The following is a 23276-nucleotide window of genomic DNA, read 5'->3' as shown; positions in this document are numbered from 1 at the left end:
TACACCAAAATCTGCGCTACGACTTCGTCTTCTCAACATGGCGTTCCCCGCTTAACCAGCAGGTACACCCCTATGATAAAGGCCGGTGTGCCTTAAAGACCACACTGTTGCCTCATCTAAATGGTGTGCACGGTGTAGCCTCAGCAATCCGAGTAATCTGGATATTACTGGATTCCAGCTGAGTTCACAGTTAACTGATGCCTGATGCCTTTTCCATCCTTCAAGAGAAGATGTCCTCTTTGTCGAGTTCTGGTGAAGCAGGTCTAGAAATGTCAAAAAGATGCTGCGGAGAGTCAGCACTTGATTTCCTCGCTTTGAGGAGTTGAAGTGCTTCGTTTAGCTGAGCCTCAAGGCCGGACATTCGAACATTCAGGTTCTTGAGGTCGTCCTTCAGCTCTAGCTTGAGCTCCTGAAGCGAGGCCTGAAGCGTTTGCTCTGGGATGGGGTAGAAGGCGTGCCTGGTCTCCGGAGGCTGGACAGGACTGCGGTCCTGAGGCGTCAAGCGGAAGTCACCCACTTTGTCCAGGCGCAGGTCACTTTTGGTGATGCCGCTGTCACATGAGTCTGTCTTCTTTAGAGACATCTGTGATTCGTGCACCTTTGTCCGTTCTGGTAAAGTCTCCATGGATTCGGCCTTAGACACTTTGTTCCAGTTGTCGGCTTTGGCCATGGACTCCTTGAAGCGACCCCAGCCTTTGACTTTAACTGGCTCAGCGGACCGGCATCCTACCAAAGAAATGGGAGGCGGCACCTGCAGCTTTGCCTTGTCCGACGGAGCACATTTGGGGGATGTGGCAGATGAAGGGGTTGAAAGTGAAGGTGTTGCTGGGCTTTCAGTTACCGTGATGATGCTGGTTGTCGTAATGGCTGTTTTAGCTATCGGGACGTCCACATACGCGGGGCCCTTCTCGATATCGTGTTCATCTAGTTCTGGTTTCTCGGTCGCCATACGGGCTTCCTTCTGCTGTCGAAAGCGCTGGAAGAGTTTTCTTACCGGATGATCTGGTGGCAAGTTCAGAGGGGCTTCATTTTTACGCCTTTGCCGCTCCTCTTCCTCACGTTTCACATCACTGATCTTTCGGAAGACGATCTACAAGAAAATTTAAAGCTCTTGTGACTAAAACACAATCATAATAACCATCAGGTAGATCTGAATGATCAAAAATATCAGTGTTTAACAGCAAACTGATACGGCTATACTTCCTCTCAAAGTTAATTTAGTCTCATATAATGAACAAGAACAGTATAAAACCAGATAAAAATCATCTTCAGATAGAGAACAGGTGGAATCTGTCTCACAGATTATACACTTCGTGTCAGGAAGACTGACAATGCTTCAAAATGTGTGCGTTTTGTAAATGTCACCTTAATGAAGCTATTCCCACGACACAGAGGGAAAGTTCATATCCTGCCTCTGGCTTCAGTGGGTGAGAACTCAACCGTTAGCTCACCACACAGCTGCTAATGGACAACTGTGTTTTTAAGCATTTGTATTACCAGTTTTAGCTTTGCAGTTTTCCTTCTATACTCAGCCAACACATACACCAGTACTTGATGTATCTGCCTGGCTGATTTATTGGTCTAGCTCTACTTCTTATCAAACTCACGGCAAGGAAGCGAATAATCGAATTTCCCAAAAATATCAAAACTATTTCTTTCAGCGAAAGAGTATGGACAGAAAAGTATTATATTATTATTGTTTTCAGAAAAGCCAATTTAAAGAATCCCTCTATGAGAAAATACATTGTCTGACAAAAGGAGAACAGGCCAGCTGAAAAAAAACCAAACACTGTTGATAGAGTAGTTTTTTAGAATAGTCTAGTATCTAAACATCCAACTGATGTGTTCACTTTGAAAGTGGAAGCTCTCTTACCCAACGTAAGACAGTTAATTTTTTTTTTTAAATAATTTTTATCATTTCATCTGCTCTCTTCATTCCCAGACATGACACTGAAATGCAATACAACCCCTGAATCTTCTCAGTCTCATGGAAACACTGTTCTCACAATTTAAACCACTTGAATGCTGAACATGGAATGTGCCAGATTTCTCAAGTCGAAAACACAACCTCACAAGCTCCATTTGAAGGCAGCGTTTGGCTCCTTATTCAGCCCATCTCTAGATTTCCCTGCAGTATACATTCAAAAAGTATGGGACCCTGGTGACTAGAGGGTTTAAAGCAGCAGATGAGATTGTCTCCTCATATGCAGGCAGTTCAATCTCAGTGGCACTCTCCTGGGCAGGCTAACCTTACTATGAATGAGGTAGTGATTGGTAGCTACACTTGTGTTGTCGATCACAGCTGTTCATTTCTGAATGAAGGATGTGAGAGTGGTTTTAATATACAGTGACTGTTTAATGGAGCTGTGTTTTTGCATCAAATGCAGAGTATGTTGTTCAGCTGTGTAACATGTATGAGCTCTGGCTGTAGGGTTGTCAATTGTATGTCACAGCAGTTAGGGATAAAGAAGAAGGAAAACTGGGTATTTAAAAGAATAGTTTTGCATTTTGGGAAATATGCTTTGTACTCAGAAGTAAAAGCACCAATACCACAATCTAAAAATAGCCCGGTGTGAGACAAATCTTGACAAATCTTCACTTGCCCACACTCATTACTATGTGATCTCTGGGAAGCAAAGCACAAAAACACCACAGCAATTATAGCTCATTACCAAAATAAAAACAGGATGCAAGATGTCCACTTAAATTTCAAGCTCTTATTAAAAATAATGGTCTGACCAGTGGAAGAGTAACAGGTCAAAGAAGATAAACAATGTGGAGAAGAAAAAGTTTAAAATCAGTTGTGTGGAAAACTACTTGTGCTGTGTGCAGAACTAAATCAGATCACAACAACGTAAACAGATACACCGGATCTAATTCTTGTAACACATACAATGCTTTAGTTGAAGAAGAGAGTGAAAAGAAGAAAGTGAGTGAGTGAACTGTAACTTGTTTTTCCTTGGGGCTATCTGAAGAGTCACTCACCCTTTTTCGCAGGTTATAAGTGAGCAGCAGATTTCTTGAGAAGTGGTTGGAAAATGCTGTGTAGAACTCCAGCACCTTCTGCAGAGCGTCACGTTTAATGACGTGGAGGTCGCAGTAGGTCAGGGCTCGGACGTTGGCACAGGCTTGAGCCAGAGTCACCTCTTTCCAAAAAACATCCCCAAATACATCTCCCTTACCTGCGGAGAGAGGACACAGTTTTGACCAGGTAATACTTCCAAAACATTCAGTCTTCAGGGTGAAGACAGAGAGAAGCAATTTACTTTGAATCTACCACTTGATTAGAAGATGTTATGTCTTGTTTGCAGGTGTACTTTGTATGTTATTTGTGTTCTACATTGCCATTAAGCTAATGAGAATTTGATTCATAGTAGTAACATAGTTGTAACTCACTTCAGGCTCCATTACAGTCCCCTTCCAGGTCAATGGGATCAGCCTGACAGTATACTGATTGTTGCAAAGGGGAACCGATAGCAGCTTATTGATGAGAAACAGCCAACACGGTGTCACTGGGCCTGCCTGAGCAAGCCATCCATTATTCAGTAAATCAATCGTTTGGCAAATTGAAAGCCTGAAGTTTTAAAAGGAAAACAGCCCGGGCCAGTGAAAACAAGGAAAAAGATTTGTTTTCTCAATATCTTGATAAATAAGATCACCTTCAGGTGCCGTGAAAGAGTATGTAGGTTAAAAAATGTCGGAAACGCCATGACAGTTAGCAACTGGTTCATTCATAGACCATATGCATCAGGTGTGGGTTACTACAGTTTAGAGTATTTCATACAGTCAGACAGTAACACCTGGTCTAATCCGGTTGGGTAGGGTCTCTGTGTGTTAATGTATCTATGTATTTAAATAGATCTGATCGGACTCTGTGATGCAGTAGGAAGCCTTCAAATACAGACAACTGTTCAAAATATGTGAACGAAGATGCGAAGATCAGGTTGAAAAGACTTGACTATTCAAAATGTTACAGAGAGGCTCGTGTGTCTGTGACAAACTCTTGTACAAATCCTCAGTTCATGACTCTGCAGAAAACGATACCCAAACAGATCAGCTTTCACTGCACTCAGAAACTGTGAAGCGCTGCTATCCAGAAGGAAAAAGAGAGGATTTTAAGAAAGGCTTCTCACAAAAATATATTTCTTACTATGCTGCAAAACCGTTTCGTTAGAACAGTGCTAGAGGACACTTTGACTGAAAGGCTTCTCGGCTGTCATAATGATAATAAATTTAGGTAGAGGCAAGATACTAGAGCAGCACATCTGCGTCTTAGAGCTATGGTTCTTTGTCACATTTCTTTAAAACCTGAAGAAATCAGTAACTTTATATTCTGAAAAACTCAAGCAGATCTGGGCCAGGTCCTTCAGCAGCTGGGGGGGAACGGGAAACCTTTACTGCCTCATTGGTGAAATAAAACAATATCCTGATTCTGGTGAATTTCTTTAATTATGTAAAAATTGAAGAATTGTGAAAAGTTCCTCAAAGGGTCTCAAAAGTCCTATTTAGCAAACTACTAAAAGTGGATTCAAGTGAAAGATTTGAGTATATAGAAATCATTCACCCATGACCTTAAAAATAAAAGTTGCTTATGATAAATATACTGGTTTGCTGTTAATTTTGCAGCATTATTGCTAGTAGAGATGCTAAGTTGACTGTTAAGAGCATACTTCAGTGCATTTTTGTGCAATTCTCTGAAGTTTTATAAAGACGGGCCCTGGTTTCTTGAAATTACTTCAGCACACAGGATCACAACTATAAAGAAAATTATTAAAATATTTATTAAACCACTGCAGAAAACTCCTTTGGGTCAAAGGAATTTGAAAGAGAAAAAGTTACAGTAAGCCTACTTTAAAGTACATACTGTGCTTTCTGAGATGCACATTTAAACTCATGTTTAAAGACAACAACCATACTTAGAATCAGGATTTTTTTTTAAAATATAGGCCTACATATAAAAGTGAACAACTCACCTAAAATGGCCACAACCTCATCATCCTGAATGACCTCCAGTGATCCCGACACCACGAAACAGAGGCTGTCCACACTTTCGCCAGCGTGGTAAATCAGGTCACCGGGAGCACAGTGGATGGTCTGAAACTCCATGGCCAGAGCTCTGAGACACCCATCACTGGCCAGCCGGAAAGCTGGGTGCTCTTTAAAAACCTTCCGGTTGAGATGAACACAAATGTCCGCTCTCATGTCCTTTGGACAAATCTGCAACACCTGGAAACAAACAAGAGTGGAGAGAAGAGCTGTAGATCAAAAAAAAAGGCTGAATGATTTGTTTTTCCTCCGATAATACTAACTTATACTTTATCACTTTTGGAAAGTCTTCTGCTGAAGAGACTCCACAGTATCTTTTTCTTTTGAGATAGTCACTCTGATACATTAGGTGATCATAATCACACACTGTTGCCATGAATTGACACGGACATGACAGAGTACGTGCTCAACCACAACAGCCACAATAGCCTGCCGTCTTTCACAATGTCATGTCATCATCTGCCGCTTATCTGTCTTTCATAATGTGTAATGTACAAATACAGTAGGTGAATGGTGATGTGCCAGCGACTGACTTCATTGTTCCACTTGACAGCAGCAACAATGAGTCTTTACATATGTAAACATGGTTTTACGTATTAAGGTGCATGTAGAGCTATTCATCGTCACTCAGCCATGATGTAAGAGGGTATCTGATGGGCTTACATTTAGTCTACAGAGGGTTTTTAGCATGGAAACACTGAACCAGCTATAGTGCCACAGTGGTGTCCGGGCAGCTTGTACGGTATGTTACAGGATAACAGCAACTGTTGTGACATTCCCCCACCCACCCTGTGCCACTTTATGGGGGTACTTACTGCCTTAAACCTGCAATAACTGATTTTTTTTTTAGTCACTTGGGGGCAGAGGGAAACTTTTTTACACATCTAGCGGTTATGGAGAAAGATTATCATCCATGCCAAATTTAAATCCAATATTCTCTTTCTTTTAGCTCTGTTTTTGATTTCTACAAACTCCTTAGGGAAATATCTGGAGCTATGTTCACCAGCAAGTCACTGACTAGTTCTGTTTTCTGTTTGGTGCTGAATATGTACTGTACAGCGGGAATTTTAGAGATTTTAAAAAAAAATGTGTTATTCTATGTCATCAATGGCTGTTCAAGGGGAAATCCAGGCTAAATATTCAGTAGGTACTTTTAAAGTTTTGTTTAATGAGCTTTCAAAAATCATACAGATGTATTCTAAAGTCTCCAGCCGAATTCTGCAGAATCAGCCTCCAAGTGTTTCAGAAGCTCCTGTTATTGTTCTCAAAAAATCTAATTAACCGTCACTTAAAAAAACAAATGTGTTTTCATAATACAGACAAAAGATTTGGATCTTCTTTCTTTTCCAGTAGCTTCTGGAAAGACAGACTGAATATTTCCAGTATGAATTATGTTTGATGGTGAAGTTTCACATCAAGGTCACATGGAAGCTGCCACTAGGCCAGAGTCCAGCTGCCTCTCTACTGAGTGTCACTGAGTAGCGGCATGTTATTCAAGTACACCTAATCAACAGGATGCCAGGCCACTGCATGGCCTTTAAAACAAATCTCTTTGAAGATGAATGTCAAGCAGAGAGGGATTATGTGCCATTTTTAAACCCTTTAGTGTGGCCTGAAGCCAGACAAATAAATGATACATAGATGCAGTGCTAGCTTAATAAAGAGGACACAATAAATATCACTGTTTGATTTTGATGACAGATAAATTGTTAATGCACAAATTCTCCTAGTGAAAAAAAAATCCTTGCCTTATTAGAAGCTGTATCTCTAGTTTGAAGAGAAATAATAAAAACTTTTTCCGTGATTGGATTTTGGACAGGTGGATTTAAATGGGTTGATGTGATATGAATGCTTTCTGGCTTCAAATCAGCCAGCGCGGCGCCAGTTCAATCTATCTGCTTCCAGCTTTAAATGCTTAATTTCCACACATTCAAATCATTTTAGCGTCATCTGAATTCAGTAGGATTTGCTGCTGGTAACTGTTGATTGCCTTAAATGCCATACAACGCTCTGCTTTTGATAATAGGCCATAAAATTTTTACCACAGAACAAACAGAGGGTTTGTACAAAAGAAATTCAATGAGAAACAAGTTTTATATGTAGTGATGTTCAGGGAGCATCAACAACAACAAAAAACTCAATCCATTCTATGTAATATATAATCCTATTTATATACGGTTTATGTTACACAAATAATGCTGCATTTGTATACATTTTTAATACACTCGCAATTAACAGATGAGAAAATTAATACCACTTTCACCTGGAACGTGGAAACCTGACAGTAAACTGCTTAGGGAAGATTACAGTAATTGTAGTGAATTTCCACCCCCTTGGGAATGACACCCTTGAAGAGGATAAAGAAAACCAGTGATCACCCGCTACAGAAGAACCATCAAACATGACGCAGTCTGACGTACCTTTTCAGTGTCTATACCCCGTGACATGGACCAGGTGGAGGCGATGTAGTCCATAACTCTTTCACTCAAGCCCTTGGGGACCTGGTATAGTTTGAGGAAGTCCCGAACGCTGTTAAGCATCTCATGGTAACGATTCGTGTTGGCGTACATCTGCTGGAAGATGGTTGTCACGTTACCAAAGATGGTGGCGTAAAGCAGTGCTGGAGAAATGTGGAGAGGACGAAAAGGGAGAAGTTTAATTATGGTAAAGTTAAAAAATTGGAAGCATTAACAAAGATTATGTATTGGCCTTGAAGAGGAACACCGTGTGAGTTTGTGCTGTTTGCTGTTGAAGCTGACATGACAGATGTCATCCAAGTTTTTAGGTGATCGTATGGACTTGACCTAGTGAGGAAAGCTACACTACATGGTTAAAAAGGGATTCAGTGTTTGGCTCAATACGTCTTCGAAAGACCTGTTAATCCAGGCTCACATTGCTGTAGATTAATCTATCCTGAATCTCCAAATCAGGATTTAAAATCCCTAAAATCTGGTCTGCACACAGTATCCACTACATCACGTGAGGCATCATACCAAATGTGCCTTAAGACTTAATATTGTTTTATGCGGTAAGTGCTTTAATTTATCATGTGGGAAATTAACACTCACTACTCATCGTTGCTTCCAAATACAATCAACAAAACTCTCACCAAAAGGGAAAAACTATAATTACAGCTTTTTATTGGGTGTGTGTGTGTGTGTGTGTGCTTGTGCGTGTGTAAGCATCCATTCCCATGCAGTTGAACCTACTAAATTAGTATATTTTTCTTTACTTGTCTTGTTTTAGAAGAATTAAAGAAAAGGAAAAGAAATAATATAGCACTGCATCTCTGAGGTGGTTAGGTGGTTGAACTGGTGCAACAGCTGGCGTGTGTGTGGATCAAAGCCATCAGATGTCTGCTCTGTGTGAGTAGTGTTCTCTTGGCAATGGAGCCCTAATTAGCCCTGCAAGAAGGGATGGAGAGGAAACATGCCAGCCACACATTTCAATTATCCTCAGATGATGACAGTAACCTGTGCATGCGTTTGTGTGTGTTTGTTTATTTCACGCCGCACAATCTTGAATCAAAGTGTTGAAAAACTGCTCAGGGAATAATGCTAATTAAAAAGCGCTCAAAACTCCCTAAGGGCAAGGATAACCACAACTTTCATCTTTTCACCACCATTGCTCATTTGTACTACTATGTTGTCAAGCGTTGCAGTGTAGTGTGGTTTTCTTTATCACCTAAATACAAAGAATATGTTCTAGTTTGTTCCATATTCTCAGTTCTGCACATTTGCAGGCATCAAAATAATGCAAGTTAACAGATCAAGAAGGGTTTTAAAAAAGGTCTGAGCTTATTAAATCTAAGATGATTTGACAATCGCTTCCTTTTGAAGTTGCCAAAGTTTTGGGATGATTTCCCTGGGATAACTACTTCGAGTCTGAGTGCAACCATCACTTCTCCGATAAGCAGAAAATGCTGTAACAAAGGAAATTCAATCGGTCCCTGTAGAACGGAGCTTCATCTCGTCCCCAACACTGCTCTTTACTTGCTGACGTGCACAACTTCGTTGCAGCGTTGCTCGGCATCCAACAGCTGGCTTGTTTGAAGGTAGTTGAAAGACAGTTGTCAGAAACTCCAGCCTCAGGCCAACAGTTGCTATAGAAACAGGACATATGTATAGTGCCCCTCTTCCCCATGCCACCCCCCCAATCCCTCGTCACACTGTGATCTTCTACTGCCAGCACCGATCCAGTGCTGATGGTAAAAATAGAACAGTATCAGGGCATCCATATTTCATAGAGAACAGCCATGGACTACAGTAGATTGCATCTACAACTAAATCCTCCTGAGGCTGTCTGGTTTTTTAGACATTTACGCTTTAAGATGATCTGTATCTCACAAGGAGGAATTCAAACAGATACAAGTCTGCAGATGACTTTTGGCAGTTCCCCCCGAGAGTGTATACATAAAACTGAACAGCCAAAAGGTAAAGAGAAGGGGGGACGATCATCGTCATCGACCCTCGTCTCGGGGTTGAGACTCTGGCTGAAAAATGTACAACGGAGGTGAGGAGTGATTGCAGAGGGAGCGCTGCGCTAAATTGATCTGGCGGTGTCAGTTATTGCTCCGAGGTGTTGCTCTCCGCGTGTAGTCACACATAATGGCACCGCGCTGTACACTGTATTATGAGCTACACAAGCAGAAGTTACCTTATAAATGTTTAATACTGAGATGTGGAAAGAAGGGCGTGCTATGAAAATCTGCCTCCCTTTTTTTTTTTTAGCAGATTAGATGTTTTGTTACTTAGTGAGGGCAGGTTTCTTAACTAAACTCTAATTCAGTCTTTGTTACTTATGTCTACAGCAAAACTGGCTAATTCTGTGACATAAACAGACATTGTGTTTCAATTTATGACTCATATGTTTCAGTGTACCAAAACATTAACATTTACAGGCTTAAAATGCTTTGTCTGTTTAATTTAAGAAACCCTAGAAACTCGTATGGGTATGTTTATTGTTGTACCCCACGACAACATTAGACCAACAACTATAAAAACAAGGGAAAAAATGCATTGATTGCACTTTGAGGCTAGGTGTACTACAGTCACTGCTAGCTTTAGCTAAAGCTAATCTACCAACTTTTACAATCTGTTTCCTGTGATTGAAAAATCTATTTTGATGCTCCCTTGTCTTAATAATTGAGTTTGTTATATAAATAAGGGGATAGCTAAATGTAATCTTAATTGACATTGAAAAAAAAATAAATAAAAAAAATAAAAATAAAAATAAAAAACAACAAAAAAACAACAAAAAAACAAAACAAAACAAAACAAAAAAAAAACACCAGAGCAACTGGTCCTGCTAAGCTAAAGGGTAAGCTAAAAGGTAAAGCTACCTAGCCACCATTTGGCGCCTTTATGTCCAAACACAGGATAATCTTCCTACAAGTCCATAAAATTAAGTTTTTGCAATTTATATAGCTGTTATAAACCTTAAAACCTGCCCAGATTTGAGATAAGTCAGTAGTCAGTAGATCTCAGTAGGTCTGGTTTTCATAGTAGGTGAAAATGTAAACAAAACGATGAAAACACAAGACCATGAGCGTGTAAATTAAATAAAAACAGCACTTAGCACTGAGATGTTTTCAACCCAAGCAGATTTTTCTAAGTCCCACGACAGAAATATTGCTCAGCTAATCATCTGTAAAGCTCTATTTTCTGGACTTCGATGGCTCTATCCATAATTCATTTATTCACCTACCTCAGTGGACTGTGGTTTTAAAGAGCACTGCTTAACTTCTCATGTATCATCTATTTGCAACATTAGTGAGAAGGAAAAATGCCTTCACTCACATCCAATCATCATCATGGCCACGGCAAAGATTTTCTCTCCGTCTGTCGTCGGGGCGATGTTACCAAACCCGATGCTCGTCAGGCTGGTCATGGTGAAGTACAAGGAGGTGATGTAGACAGAGTCCTTGTTTGGCCCGCCCTCCCACTTCGCTGAGGTGGTGTTGAAGTGGTACGGCGTGCCCACAGTCTCAGCCAGGATGTAGAGCCAGCTGTCCGTGCGGACGATGTTGGTTTCTTCATCGATAACTTCGTAATCACCAATGCTGTACCTGGAGTGTGGACAGGATGTTACGAATTAGACATTGCACACTACTAGACCACTAGATTGTGAATTTATTGAGCAGTTGTAGCGAGGAGCTAAAAATGTGCGGTGCACTATGTTTAAATTACTGATGTTAGTTTTGCAGGTCTTAGGCTAAATGAAAATTTGTTGTGATTATGGCTCTAAAGGAAAAGTCAGGGGACCACAAATGCTAATACGAATTGTTGCTAATACGATTCATCCTGAGGAGGATCATCAAAGTCAGTAGGATTCATCCTCCGGAAACCATGAATGTCTGGACATCATCTGGTATCAGGGCATGGTAATTAACAGACAAAACATTTTTTTTGATTTTGCTTCTGTTTTTCAGTTAATGCTGATGTTTATGTTGATGTGGTGAACACTGAAAAGGAAATGCTCTCATGTCTGCTGTGTAATGCATCAATTTTCCCTCATCACACTTTTCAATCGTGTTATTTTTAGAGGCCTGAGGAGGTAAAACTTGTCAGTATTTCACAAGAGAAAAGCAAAAACAAGAGAAAATCCAAAAATAAACAGAATAGAGAATAGATTTTCTTCTTATTACCCTGGTGATTATTTTACACAACAACCCCTTCCATTGTTTCCACACTGGCAGCGGCAAGGAGAAAGGGAGGCTGCTGCTGTTGTGAGTGGGCATGGCTATTTGCTGCTGTCGTCTGAGCCCGATGATGGTTTAACTTTTCTCAACTCAACGCCACCACTCGGAGTGACCATGGCAACCACAGAAACCACACTGTGGAAAGCGATACAGGAGCTATTTTTATTGGTATGTGAGTGTGGTTTTGGAGCAACACCAGCTTCATTCATTCTGAGCCAATATACAACATTTATTATACTGGTTAGGGCCTCTTGTGGCATCCTGACTACCGATTTGTGAATCACAAGCATAACATTTGAAATCTTGCACATTAGCATATGTAATTTAAATCTTGTAGATGAATATAATGTCACGGTTGAAGTTTGTTTTTGACGACAAATCTACAAATATGTTGCTACAAGATGTCCTGTAATCCTATGAGGGATAGGTCAAGTGTTTGACATGAAAAGAAAAGCACACTCTACTGAGTCACGAAACTATGTGAGAATGTGTATAAGTGTTTTTTTTTGTACAGCTGGAAATACATTATATAAACATGAAAAGACATCTGCATAGGAAAAATTGGTGTTCGTCATCAACTATAAAACAAATTTTCCATGTTTCTATTTATGCAGGACATTAAGTTGTCATGGTGGCATTTGAGGCGTACTATGTGCGTGTGTGTGTGTGTTTAGACATTCACATAAACACAATAAATCAAGCACAACACATGATGGAAACTTAATGCTTCCACCACACTTGCCCCCTGTAGAGTAGCTGATCTGATTAGACTTTGGAGGCCCGTGCTCCATAAATTTGCATATTAATGAGGAAAAACTAATTCTCTTGAAACCACTCACAACTCTTTCTGGCTTTATGGTATGAAAAACATACAGTTTTGAAAACAAGCATGTTGACAAAAAATAACTGCTAATTAACGCATTAATTAGCTTAATCAACGGCCTCATTATATTACCTGACTCTGCTATTAATGTATCACAGTGATGGCAGAACATAGTGGTCTAACAGAATGTGCAGAATGTCCGTTTACATGGACAAGTTCTGTATCTCTAACCTAAATCCTGTAGTATAGTTCACTCAGATTGGAGGAAATGAGAAAAGGTCCCAGGTGAAAGGTAATAATGAAATAACAAACAATAAATGTCATGAACATACCAAATGCAGGCTAGCCAGTGGGCAGCCAGTCCAAAAACACACACCAGCAGGACCAGCACAGCCGCCCCGTACTCGATGTAGTGATCCAGTTTACGGGCAACCCGACCCAGACGGAGAAGCCGGACCACCTTAAGCGAGCTGAACAGACTGCTGATCCCCTAAAACAAAAATGAAAGAGGAGACAGAGGAGGACAAAAGTAGAGGCAGACATTAGAAACAATATTTACACAAGACACACATACAGACACACACATATACACTGTATAGGCTATAAGTTTGTGATTTAAAGTAAACAATCTGAAAGTATATTAATAATACCAAGACAGTGCAGCTCCAATACAAGGCCAGACTTTACTATAAGGCCCCTATCTAGCATTTTCCCACCCTATATTAACATCTAATACATGCTATGTAACACCCTATTATATTGTTGTATACAGTTATGAGAATTTTATGGTTATGGTTTATTAATGCAATTACAATTATAAATTGTCCTATGAAGATACCTCTATACATACCTCTTTCTGTGATTCTTTGACCTTATGTTGTTTTTGTTTCATGAGTCATGAGTGATCGGTTGCTCTGACACTCCAATTTCCCATTGGGGTTATTAATTGCTTTCTGAATAAAATTAACTTTGATGGCTCTCAAGTTTTCTTATTTATGCTGTTTTCTTATTTATAATTCATCTAAAACTTCAGATTTAGCAAACCTCAATATAAGGAAATATCTGCCTCACTCTAAATTGTCTTTTTATGATGCAAAAGTAGCACTTAAACCCACTGTGAACATAAAGCATGATGAAGTGATTTACTCCAGTGTTTGCTTGGGGTCTGACTTCCACATCAAACACTGAAATATAAAAAAATCTATACAACATTATATCAGAGAGCTATGAAAGAAAAGCAAACACTGTAAAGCGTTTTAAAGAATCAATGCCTATGTGAAGTGCTACAATAAATGTGATATGACCACAACAGCAAAAACAATACAAGATGAGGAAAAACACACGATTCAAAGCGTTAACATATGCCGAGTTGATTTCAAAAACATTCCTGTGCAATGTGATGAAATCTTACAACTTGTAGCGGTTACATAACCAGAGGCTAAATGTCTACTCAGCTTAACTGTATATTGAAACACCCACTCAATGATTCAAACAGACAATTGCAATCCCATCAGTCCGCCCATCAGTCACTTTGGTGCTGGCGGTATTGTGTGTGTGTGTGTGTGTGTGTGTGCAAGCAGGGGTATTGATTTTGTTAATGTGCTGTGGTCTGCAATGCGAGTATGACTGCAGCGATCGCTGTCACTTGATCTGATATAGCTGCCAGCCAGACACCTCAGCTTCTCTAAAAATCACTCTACAGACACAATTCAATTATCAGTGCAATCGTGATTTTGAGTTCTGCTGCAAACTCTACAAACACAAGTTGGGAGAATAGTTCACCAGTGACTATGTATAAAAGAGCTTTCATTAAAAGAATAGTTTGACATTTTGGGAAATATGCTTAAAATTAGATGCCAGTCGTGGTATAGAGACTGGAAACAAAGAGAAACAGCCAAGTTCTCCATAGTTCTAAATAGTTACCAGCACCTCTACAGCTTCAGCTAACACAGTGTATTTTATTGGTTTAATGAGTATGCAAGCAGAGATGGAAACAATGGTGAATTTTACCCAATGAAATAAGCAAGTTATCAACAGTGTGAAGGATTTTTTTTGGTTCTTCCTAACCAAAAAATCAAAAGCATGCTAACGCTGTAGCATCTTTAAAATCACTCCTTAAAGTTCTTCTTTTATCAGATAGACTTTTCTTAAACAGAAACTGTCTGTATTCCTGTTTTGGTCCATTTTACTGACATATTGTCTATAGTACAATAATTCTTCTTTTAATCTAATAATTTTGGCTTTTTTTTTTACTGTTTTCCATGTTGGTTTTTACTGCGAAGCACTTCAGTGAGGGAGAGAACTTTGTGTTAAATATTTTATGATTCATATACTCAAGTGTTCTACAATGTCCAATATTAAAACATTATTACAAAAAGGCATTATTTTTTTGAGCTTCTGACACTCAATTTGACCTAGCTAGCCAAATAATAAAATCAAGCAAAGATGCTGTCAAAAATGGCTGAAAGAAAAAGGTGGCTCTGATCATACACAGCATAATATGTTCAAGACTCCCTTTATTAAAAGCATCTTTTCAATGCCAGGAATTATATTTTTAAATTTGAACTGCTTCTATCAGTTAGTCACAAATGTTGAATTAGCTCTCATACAGATATCATGACGCTGTCATTCATCTGATAGCTGTTGTCTCCTGGCATTGAAAAGCTTTGGCAGGAAAAAAAACAAAAAACAAAACAAGCAGCACAAATCTTAACTTGCTTTCTGTGACATTTATTTCATGCGCTGATGCTTCTGTTGTTGTACTCTCATCGCGCACAACAGCTGAGATGTTGGTGCGAGAATAAATGTCACAGGAAATGTGGAGAGTGTGCAAATGTTGCTGCTAAAGCCTGATGGAAAGTTTATGTAACACGTTTGTCAAGTGTGCATGTGTGTCTACAAGTGAAATAAAACACAAAACTGTTCATTATCATATTCTGATCAAACTGAAGCCTACTTGAGTGACAGCTCGGTGGTTCCAATTCTTCCCATCACGTCCCATGCATGAACACAGGCAGAAGAGGAAGGGGGGCCATGCAAACAGAACGGAGGAATGAAAAAGAAGAAAAACAAAAACGAAGCACAAGTAAGAGAGAAGACACTTGATCAGTAGAAAGCGATGAATAAACACATGAGAAAATCAATATTCAGTAAGGGTTTTAAAATAAAAAGAAACAAAAAAAACAACCTTATCTGTGTTTGTAAAGAATGTGCACTATGACCAAAGCATGCAGTCAAGAGCTCCATTACTTCTTTTTGCTAAAACACTTGGGCAGCAGCATGAAGTGGTTCATTTGTTGTTGTTTTTGGGTTATCAGTCATTAGAAGCTGAAATGACACAATGACTATGAGCTTCAGTCAGTCTCAAGGTGACATACAGCGCTTTAAGATTGCCAAGAATAACTTTGACAGCCGCTCCTTGTTAACGATCTTTCCTTCCCTATTTGGAAACCTGTTGGGGGAAAACAGCCATCAAAGTTATTCATGTCAGTCGTTAAGGTCTGTAGCAGCAGCAAGATGTTTCGCTGCCGGTTTAATAACATGGGCAATTGTTTACTAGCTCTCATTTACCCTTGCCATGGATCGCCTCAAAGCAATTTGGAGCAAATTGGAGTCACTGAGTTGTTGCAGAGACACGCGGGAAGATGGTCCTGGAAGTGGACGGTCACAGCTTTGGTGTTGGTTTCACAGCCGTTTTACAGTTTTTAAATCTGTTTTAAATTTATTCTTATTTTATTGTATAATTTGTGCATTAGTCTCAGATTGTTTTACTTTGAATTGCACTAATTTGTATGAAAGGTGCCTCACAAGTACACTTTGATTGATTGATTTCATGTTGCACTGTGGGATAATTTCAAAGGCTGTAAAAAAACCCCACTGATTTTCATTAGGTATAAATCTGCTCATTGCTTACTCCGTTAAAGGTAACCATTGGAGTTTTTCATGTGCACCAGCACTACCATGCAGTTTTTCTACATTTTGTTTGTCGTGTACAGTGATGTCCATGTAATACACATTACTGCCAATGGTTTTAAAGTGTTCCACTGATCTACAGGTAGTGGTAACACAACGCATTTACGGTCTAAGACTAAGTAAATTGGCAAATATTCGCAGGTACAATTAACCAATTAGTTAAACAAATTAATCAGCTAATTTCAGATTTCAGACACAGCCTGTGGATCTTCTGTGTGCTTTTAATGACAACATAAAATAAAAATAAATTAATTTTTGGTTTTGTTTTTTTTTTTTCTTGATGATACTAAAAATATCAAATAACGCCAGCCTTATCCTTTAAATCCCAAAAGGTAGTTTTTCCCTTTCCCCTGCTGACCCCTGACTGCTTCTGCTCCGGTCACTTGAACTTGTCAGCATTTCAGATGCTGAAGCACTGAAAGACTAGAAAGGGCCAAAATGCTGGGCCTGCAAATACAACTCAGCGCTTGCTATCCAGCAACAAGCCTCTTTTTTTTAAAGCATTATCACAGCATTTCATATTCCCTCATACTGTACGTGTTACCCCCACAGCCCACGAGAGCCGATGTACACTGTGCTGCTCACTGTGTGACACACTGCGCCGTTAAATGCTATCACAGCATTTTACACAGCCACATCGTTGAAACAACACACACACATCATGAGACATGTCACATTTAAGCACACTCAGGCACACACAGATACACACAGTGATGCATTGATATAATGAAAACCGGCAAGTGCAGGACCCTGAGGCTCCATTTAATCAATGTGTGTGTGTGTGTGTGTGTGTGTGTGTGTGTGTGTGTGTGTGTGTGTGTGTGTGTGTGTGTGTGTGTGTGTGTGTGTGTGTGTGTGTGTGTTGGAAGAAAAAAAAAAACAGTGATCTCCAGGAACAGTTGGATCTGATTCAGAATTGGTGGTTGCACTGTAAAGATATTTTCAATCAGATCCAGCTAGAAATATAAAGTAAGTACTGCATGGATTTTTTCTAGATAGATTTCAACAGCAAACACACAATATTTTAACATGTAAGAATTCTGTAAAGTCATTTGTTACCATCAATGAAATAAATGCAGGTAAGCAATATTATGTCATGACTGAAACACAAATAAACAACTTGTGAATAAAAAAATAAAGGATTGACAGACTTTCAGTAAACCTTCAAACACCAGCACACTGTCTAATTTATTCATATATTTAACTAGATGATAAAACTGTTAAAAGTGACCAACTCAGAATGTTGGTTTTGTAAAATAACACTCCTTAGTTTAAATCACAGCACATGTTTTCCCATGATTCGGTCCTTTTGTCAGCTGTCATGAGGTGTTAATGGTTTTAGGGCATCAGTGACACAGCAGAGCACTGAGGAGCGCCTCACTTTAATAATGTAACGCTTCTTCCCCAATTAAAATGTGCCAATTATCTCAAGATCTTCTGATAGCTCTCCAGCAAACACTCCTCTTTATGGCTGAACATGTGTAAATTCACAAACAAACATATTATTATGCCGTTCAAACTTATTTTTTTCACTGTCATTACACAAAATAACAACCAGTGAAGAGGATCTGATGCAGGCTACAGTGGTTATTAAATGTGGTGGAGTGTCTGCATAGAAACCTAATAACCTGTCAGTCACCTTAGAAACTATCACATCTTAACTCAATTTAGTGGGAAAAAAAAGCTGAACAGACAAGCACAAGTACAAAAAAGTAAGCTAAAACTTTTTTTTTTACTACAGTTACAAAAAACAAGTCACTAGTTCTGGGCTTTTGAGGCTATTACCAATATTGATATTTGAGAATAATATAATAATATATTGATATTGTTTTATTGATTACTTTCATTACGCAGTTTTTATTTGTACATAAACACACAATTATTTCTGGCTCTGATAGTTACAATCAATCAACTAATCAATTAGTCGACTAAATGACGTTTCAGGTCTTTCAATCATCAATCTCAAATTCTCATATTTGAGAAGCTGGAACTAACAAATGATTGGCGGGAATACGATTGAAAGGATTAACAGAAAACCAAAATAGTTGCTGATTAATTTCTTTTCAATCGACTACGTTATTGTTACAGCTCTCTGTGCAATGCCCTCACGAACACACAGAGCCGCAGCACTCACCTCATCTACGTTCTCGAAGGCGTTGATGACGTCGTACGGTAGACAGGACAGCAGGTCGATAACAAACCAGGTCTTCAGGTAGTTCATTCGAATCAGCTTGGGGTCCGAGATGACCTCGCCAGCGGGTCCCACGAATGTGGTGTGGAAGTTTAAAACGATGTCCACCAAGAAGATGACGTCCACGATGCTGTCCACCACCAGCCACGTCACGTTGTTCTGCTTGGTCTTGAAGGAGACGTTGTAGGGCACCATGATGGCTGTGTAGAAGGTGAGGATGAGGATGACCCAGTCCCATGTGGTCTTGAAGAGGCAGTAGTGCAGGATGATGTGGGGAGGGGTTTTGGGGGTCTCCTGCTTGTACTGAGGTAGGAGATCTGAGCCGAGCTGCAGTACCTGGCGAAAAATGTGTCACAGAAAACTCAGAAACGCAGACATATAAATAAATAACACGCAGCAGGAGGCCAAAATTACTGTATCTTAGTTTAAACTGTGTCGTCCTGACAGTGGCCAGAGCTCACCTGCTCTTAAGAAGTGCTGTGCAAGTCTTAGAAGCTGACCTGATCTGAGAGACTCCTCTGTCCACAATTTTTCAGTGTCTAAAGTTTGTCCTCTAGAATGCAGTGTTTTCAAATCATTTTTCAGCTACAGATTTCATTTACACAGCATCTTAAATCTGTGGCAGAAAAAGCCTCTCACAGCAAAGTGACAGTTTCCATAATGAACATAACAACTTATACAGAATGCAACACATTTTAACTTATTTTTGCTCAACAAAATCTGTGAAGTAATTTCACTTGTATGCTCCGTACCTCAGCTAAGCGGGAGTGCTTGTGGACGTTCTCTCCCTTGTGAACTGTGGGCTGCAGTTGTTGTAAGACTCCTCTACTGCTTGTCAGAGCTCGAGTTAGTCGGGCAAACTTTCCCCAACCTGAGGGTTATAAACACATACAGTATGCACCATCTTTACTTTTTTGGTAGGGTATATTTTTCTGGGGCTACAGCATGTTTTCCACACTTGTAGGAACTGTTAAAAGACTCACAGTATCAGGGTCTGAAATTTTTTTTTTTTTTTTAGTAATGAACAATTTCTCAGCACCTGATAACTGTTCTCAAACAAAGTGCATTGCCTGGGCATGCAGGGAGTTAACAGCTTCAAAAAGTCTCAGGTTTTTGTTTAGATAAAATGATGATATCTGATGTCTCATTTTATCTGTGTAATGCTCTCATGTTGGAAATATTACAACTGGAAAAAAAAAAACTTAATTGAAGAAACACCTTTACATGGTGTCCCTGATACCCACAATGCAACTTGACAGTTCGGTCAGAGATTTGGGTGCTAGCCTCGAGCTGAGATGAGATCAGACTGTTTCATTTTCAAGCTTGTAGTCTTCAGACACAACCGACAAGTGACTCGTTTGAGGCAATTTATCAGACGCCATGCAGCTCTGTCTGCAACCACAGAAATCTTTATACAACTTCTTTCACATGCAGAGATACTCTCCAAAACCTGAAAACCGACGTTGGCGTGTGAAATCAGTGGAGTTCCCCTTGAAACCAGTGACTTAGAACTTGCCTTATTAGAAAATGGCACCAAAGAGTCAAACTGTCTGAATTCCTTCATATGGAGGTTTTCTGATCTGCTGCTCCTGTGGCTGAGGTTTGTTTATTCTTTTTAATGTCTATGGAGACTGTTTTTGTTTTCTAGCCCTTCTGGTGCTTTGGTTCTCTCTCACTGCTCTCATCAGTGTCATTTTCTGTCTGTCTGCTGCAGACGACAATCCCCAAAAAACCCTGCAGGCTGTCGACCGCGCACCAAACTGCAGACAAAGTAAGCGACTGGCTGGCGACTGTAGTGGAACATTTAGCCGCTAAACAGCCAGATTTCACTCAACAGTTGGTGGAAGTTAAAATCTGAGCTGGAGAAAAAGAATGAATACTGGACTCATTTTCCAGCTGGATAAAACCACAACTCCAAATGAATATGAATATTGCTCCTTGTCTATTGGATGTATAAACAATCAGAGAGAGTGCCCATGGCTTTAGCAGAGTGGCACCTGTTGATGCTGAAGCCTCAGCTCCCCCATCTTGTTGTTGTCACTAATGCTTGCTTGTAATCGATCTCTTGCACTGATTCATGTTCTATTTTGGCTGTCTTCAACAGTTATACGATCCGATGAATCTTTTTTATTTTTTTGTGTTGTGCGCTGATAACCATCATGATGGGGCGCATATTTGACTGAGTGGGTACTTGCCAGAGTAGATGCACAATGCACAGGGTTGACTGGTGATCACTGCAATAAAGCAATGAGTTGCGGCAGTCTGGAGCAATTCCAAATTCCTTTTTATTCAGCAAAATAAGAGTCCTGTTCAAAACTTTACGGCAAAAAAATTTCACACTGGGCCAACCAGAACATGGAAACTAAGCAAAAAGGGGAAAAAAAAAAACAAAAAACAAAACAAAAACTCACTTCTCAAAAAAAAAACAAAAAACAAAACAAAACAAACAATCCTCCTCCTCTTTATTATTAGTCCCTCAGTGGGGAATCCAAATAATACCAACAAAAGAATTACACTCTAAACTGCCCTTCTGGCTATGCCCCTGTAGTTTGTGCCCAATGCAGGAGTTACGAGCTGGAGCTATGTTCTGGAGCTGTGACTCTTTCCTCTCTCTACTCCTCAGCCACCACAGCCTCCTCACTTTTATACTTTTGGACTACACCTTCCCAAGCAATTAAAATCAATTATGTCTTCCAGCACACTTACAACAATAACAATATCAAATAACACATTGTCACATAGAAGTTCAGTTAAACTTACTTTAAAAACACATATTTCTGTTTAAAGAAGATACTTATACTGGTTATTTCAGCACAAAAGACAAAATACCCCTCCCAGTCTACCACACTTGGTTTCTCCCCCTGTGAACTCCCCTATTTAACCAAATGGAATGCTCCAGCTCAGGTTTGGCTGTTCCTGGTCTGACAGGGGAAGAAGTGCAACAAAGGAGACAGGTGAACACAATTTAAATTGTGTAAATCAAATACCCAGTCACAATGTGTCTTCTCCCCTTCACCCCCTCCTCCAAATGTTCATACCACACACATCTCCCCAGCAGTTTCCACCAGGTATCAATATTTTGATAAAGTCTACCTGAGAAAGAGTGTATAGTGCATGTGCCTTACTTTAGGGCATGGGGTCTCCCTGTGACAGGTGGACTAATGTTACGTCTCCCTCCTTCATTTGATAATATCTTTATAAAAAGTTTTAGATCGCACACGTCTGCCATGCAATGCGGAAAAAATGGAAATGGATTTTATTGGGCCATTTGATACCCAAGTGTGGATGTAAATGTTTGGTTTAATCATTCTGACTCTCTCAGCTTTCACTGGCAGCTTCAGAGAGGCATTCTTTTTGATAGAAGGTATGAAGTTGAACAAATTAAATTTGTTGACTCTAACCTTTGGAAGAATCGTCTTCAATGGGCTGTTTAAAGGCTGTTATGTCACTGAACGTGCAGAGAAACAGGACCACTTTCTCTTGTTCATTTCGAATGGGAGCAATCTTCACAAAAAACCACACAGGCGTCCCTGAAAGCATAAAAAGAACAACACATATTTAGCTGCAACATCTTATTTTTAGAGGAAGTGACACTGAGTGTGCATATAGCAGAAATCTTGATTGCAGGGTGCAAACTAAAACTGAAATGTTCTGGACTTTGAAAACTTTCCATGTTTTCCTGTAACACCTGCAAGCAGAGGGAGGTTGCACCTGCGAGTGGAAACAAACACAGCATCACATTTTTCTGGGGAAGGTTTCTCTGGTCTGGCTCTCAACCAATTAGCACATTTCTACAGAGGCAGAAATGTTCTGAGCTGCCTTTGAACTCAGCTCTGTATGTTATAGCAGCTCTGAATACATTTGCATGACAAGAGAGGGGAACATCACATTTTTCTCTTTACTCACATATGGCGTCGCTACTTACTGTTTTTCTTGTACATAAGTATTTCAAACGAGTTCATCTCATAATTCTCGAACGTTAGTCGCACTTTTTCCGTTGTGTCCTTGTCTGTGAGCTCCCCATACATGAAGCTGGAAAACACAAAGGGGAAACAGTAATTTGAATATTTAATAGGTAGCGGCGCGCTCATTCTTGCATTAAACAATGCTGAGGAATGCTAAAATGTGTGAATATCTTAATGAATTATTCGTCAGGTATTGCCTCGTTAGATTGTGGTATTTTGTTCTGTTCTCCGATGGCTCTGATAGCACCTTTTTATATCGCCATACTGAACCTTAAGCTTTTTTAAAATTTTATTTTAATGTACATAAAAAATGTTAAAAAACGATATACTGTTTGTTAATAGTTAATTGTGCAGACAAGTTACTGATTGCTATTTAGAGACCTCTAGAGAGGTACACTGTAGAATTAGGCTCCATTAAATATAGAACAGAAGTAGATTAAAACTCATTGCAATGTATCCTGAAAGCATAAAAAGATAAATGCAGCCTGGTGCCTAATTGAACAAATGCAAAGTATCCCTAAAAAAACAAATTAAACCTGAAGATGGGTCAAGCAACCATGAGCACATTTAACCACACTG

At 39.6% G+C, this 23276-nt stretch overlaps 1 protein-coding gene across 1 annotated transcript in view; it reads right to left on the bottom strand.

Moving 5' to 3' along the window:
- Positions 1-220: 220 nt before the first annotated feature.
- The window catches only part of kcnh1a (potassium voltage-gated channel, subfamily H (eag-related), member 1a), a 31225-nt gene continuing 8169 nt past the window's right edge, over positions 221-23276 (bottom strand). The window contains exons 3-12 of the mRNA XM_041049135.1: positions 22658-22764; positions 22134-22262; positions 19485-19603; positions 18676-19068; positions 12902-13059; positions 10845-11113; positions 7467-7666; positions 4974-5226; positions 2986-3182; positions 221-1090 (exon numbers count right to left, since the gene is read on the bottom strand). Of these exons, the coding sequence (XP_040905069.1) occupies positions 221-1090; positions 2986-3182; positions 4974-5226; positions 7467-7666; positions 10845-11113; positions 12902-13059; positions 18676-19068; positions 19485-19603; positions 22134-22262; positions 22658-22764 (2695 nt within the window). The remainder of the gene's footprint in view (positions 1091-2985; positions 3183-4973; positions 5227-7466; positions 7667-10844; positions 11114-12901; positions 13060-18675; positions 19069-19484; positions 19604-22133; positions 22263-22657; positions 22765-23276) is intronic.

Source organism: Toxotes jaculatrix, chromosome 11 (assembly GCF_017976425.1).
Source record: "Toxotes jaculatrix isolate fToxJac2 chromosome 11, fToxJac2.pri, whole genome shotgun sequence".
Classification (NCBI taxonomy): Eukaryota; Metazoa; Chordata; class Actinopteri; family Toxotidae; genus Toxotes; species Toxotes jaculatrix.
Note: the sequence above shows the minus strand (reverse complement) of the source record. Positions and strands in the feature narration are given on the sequence as shown.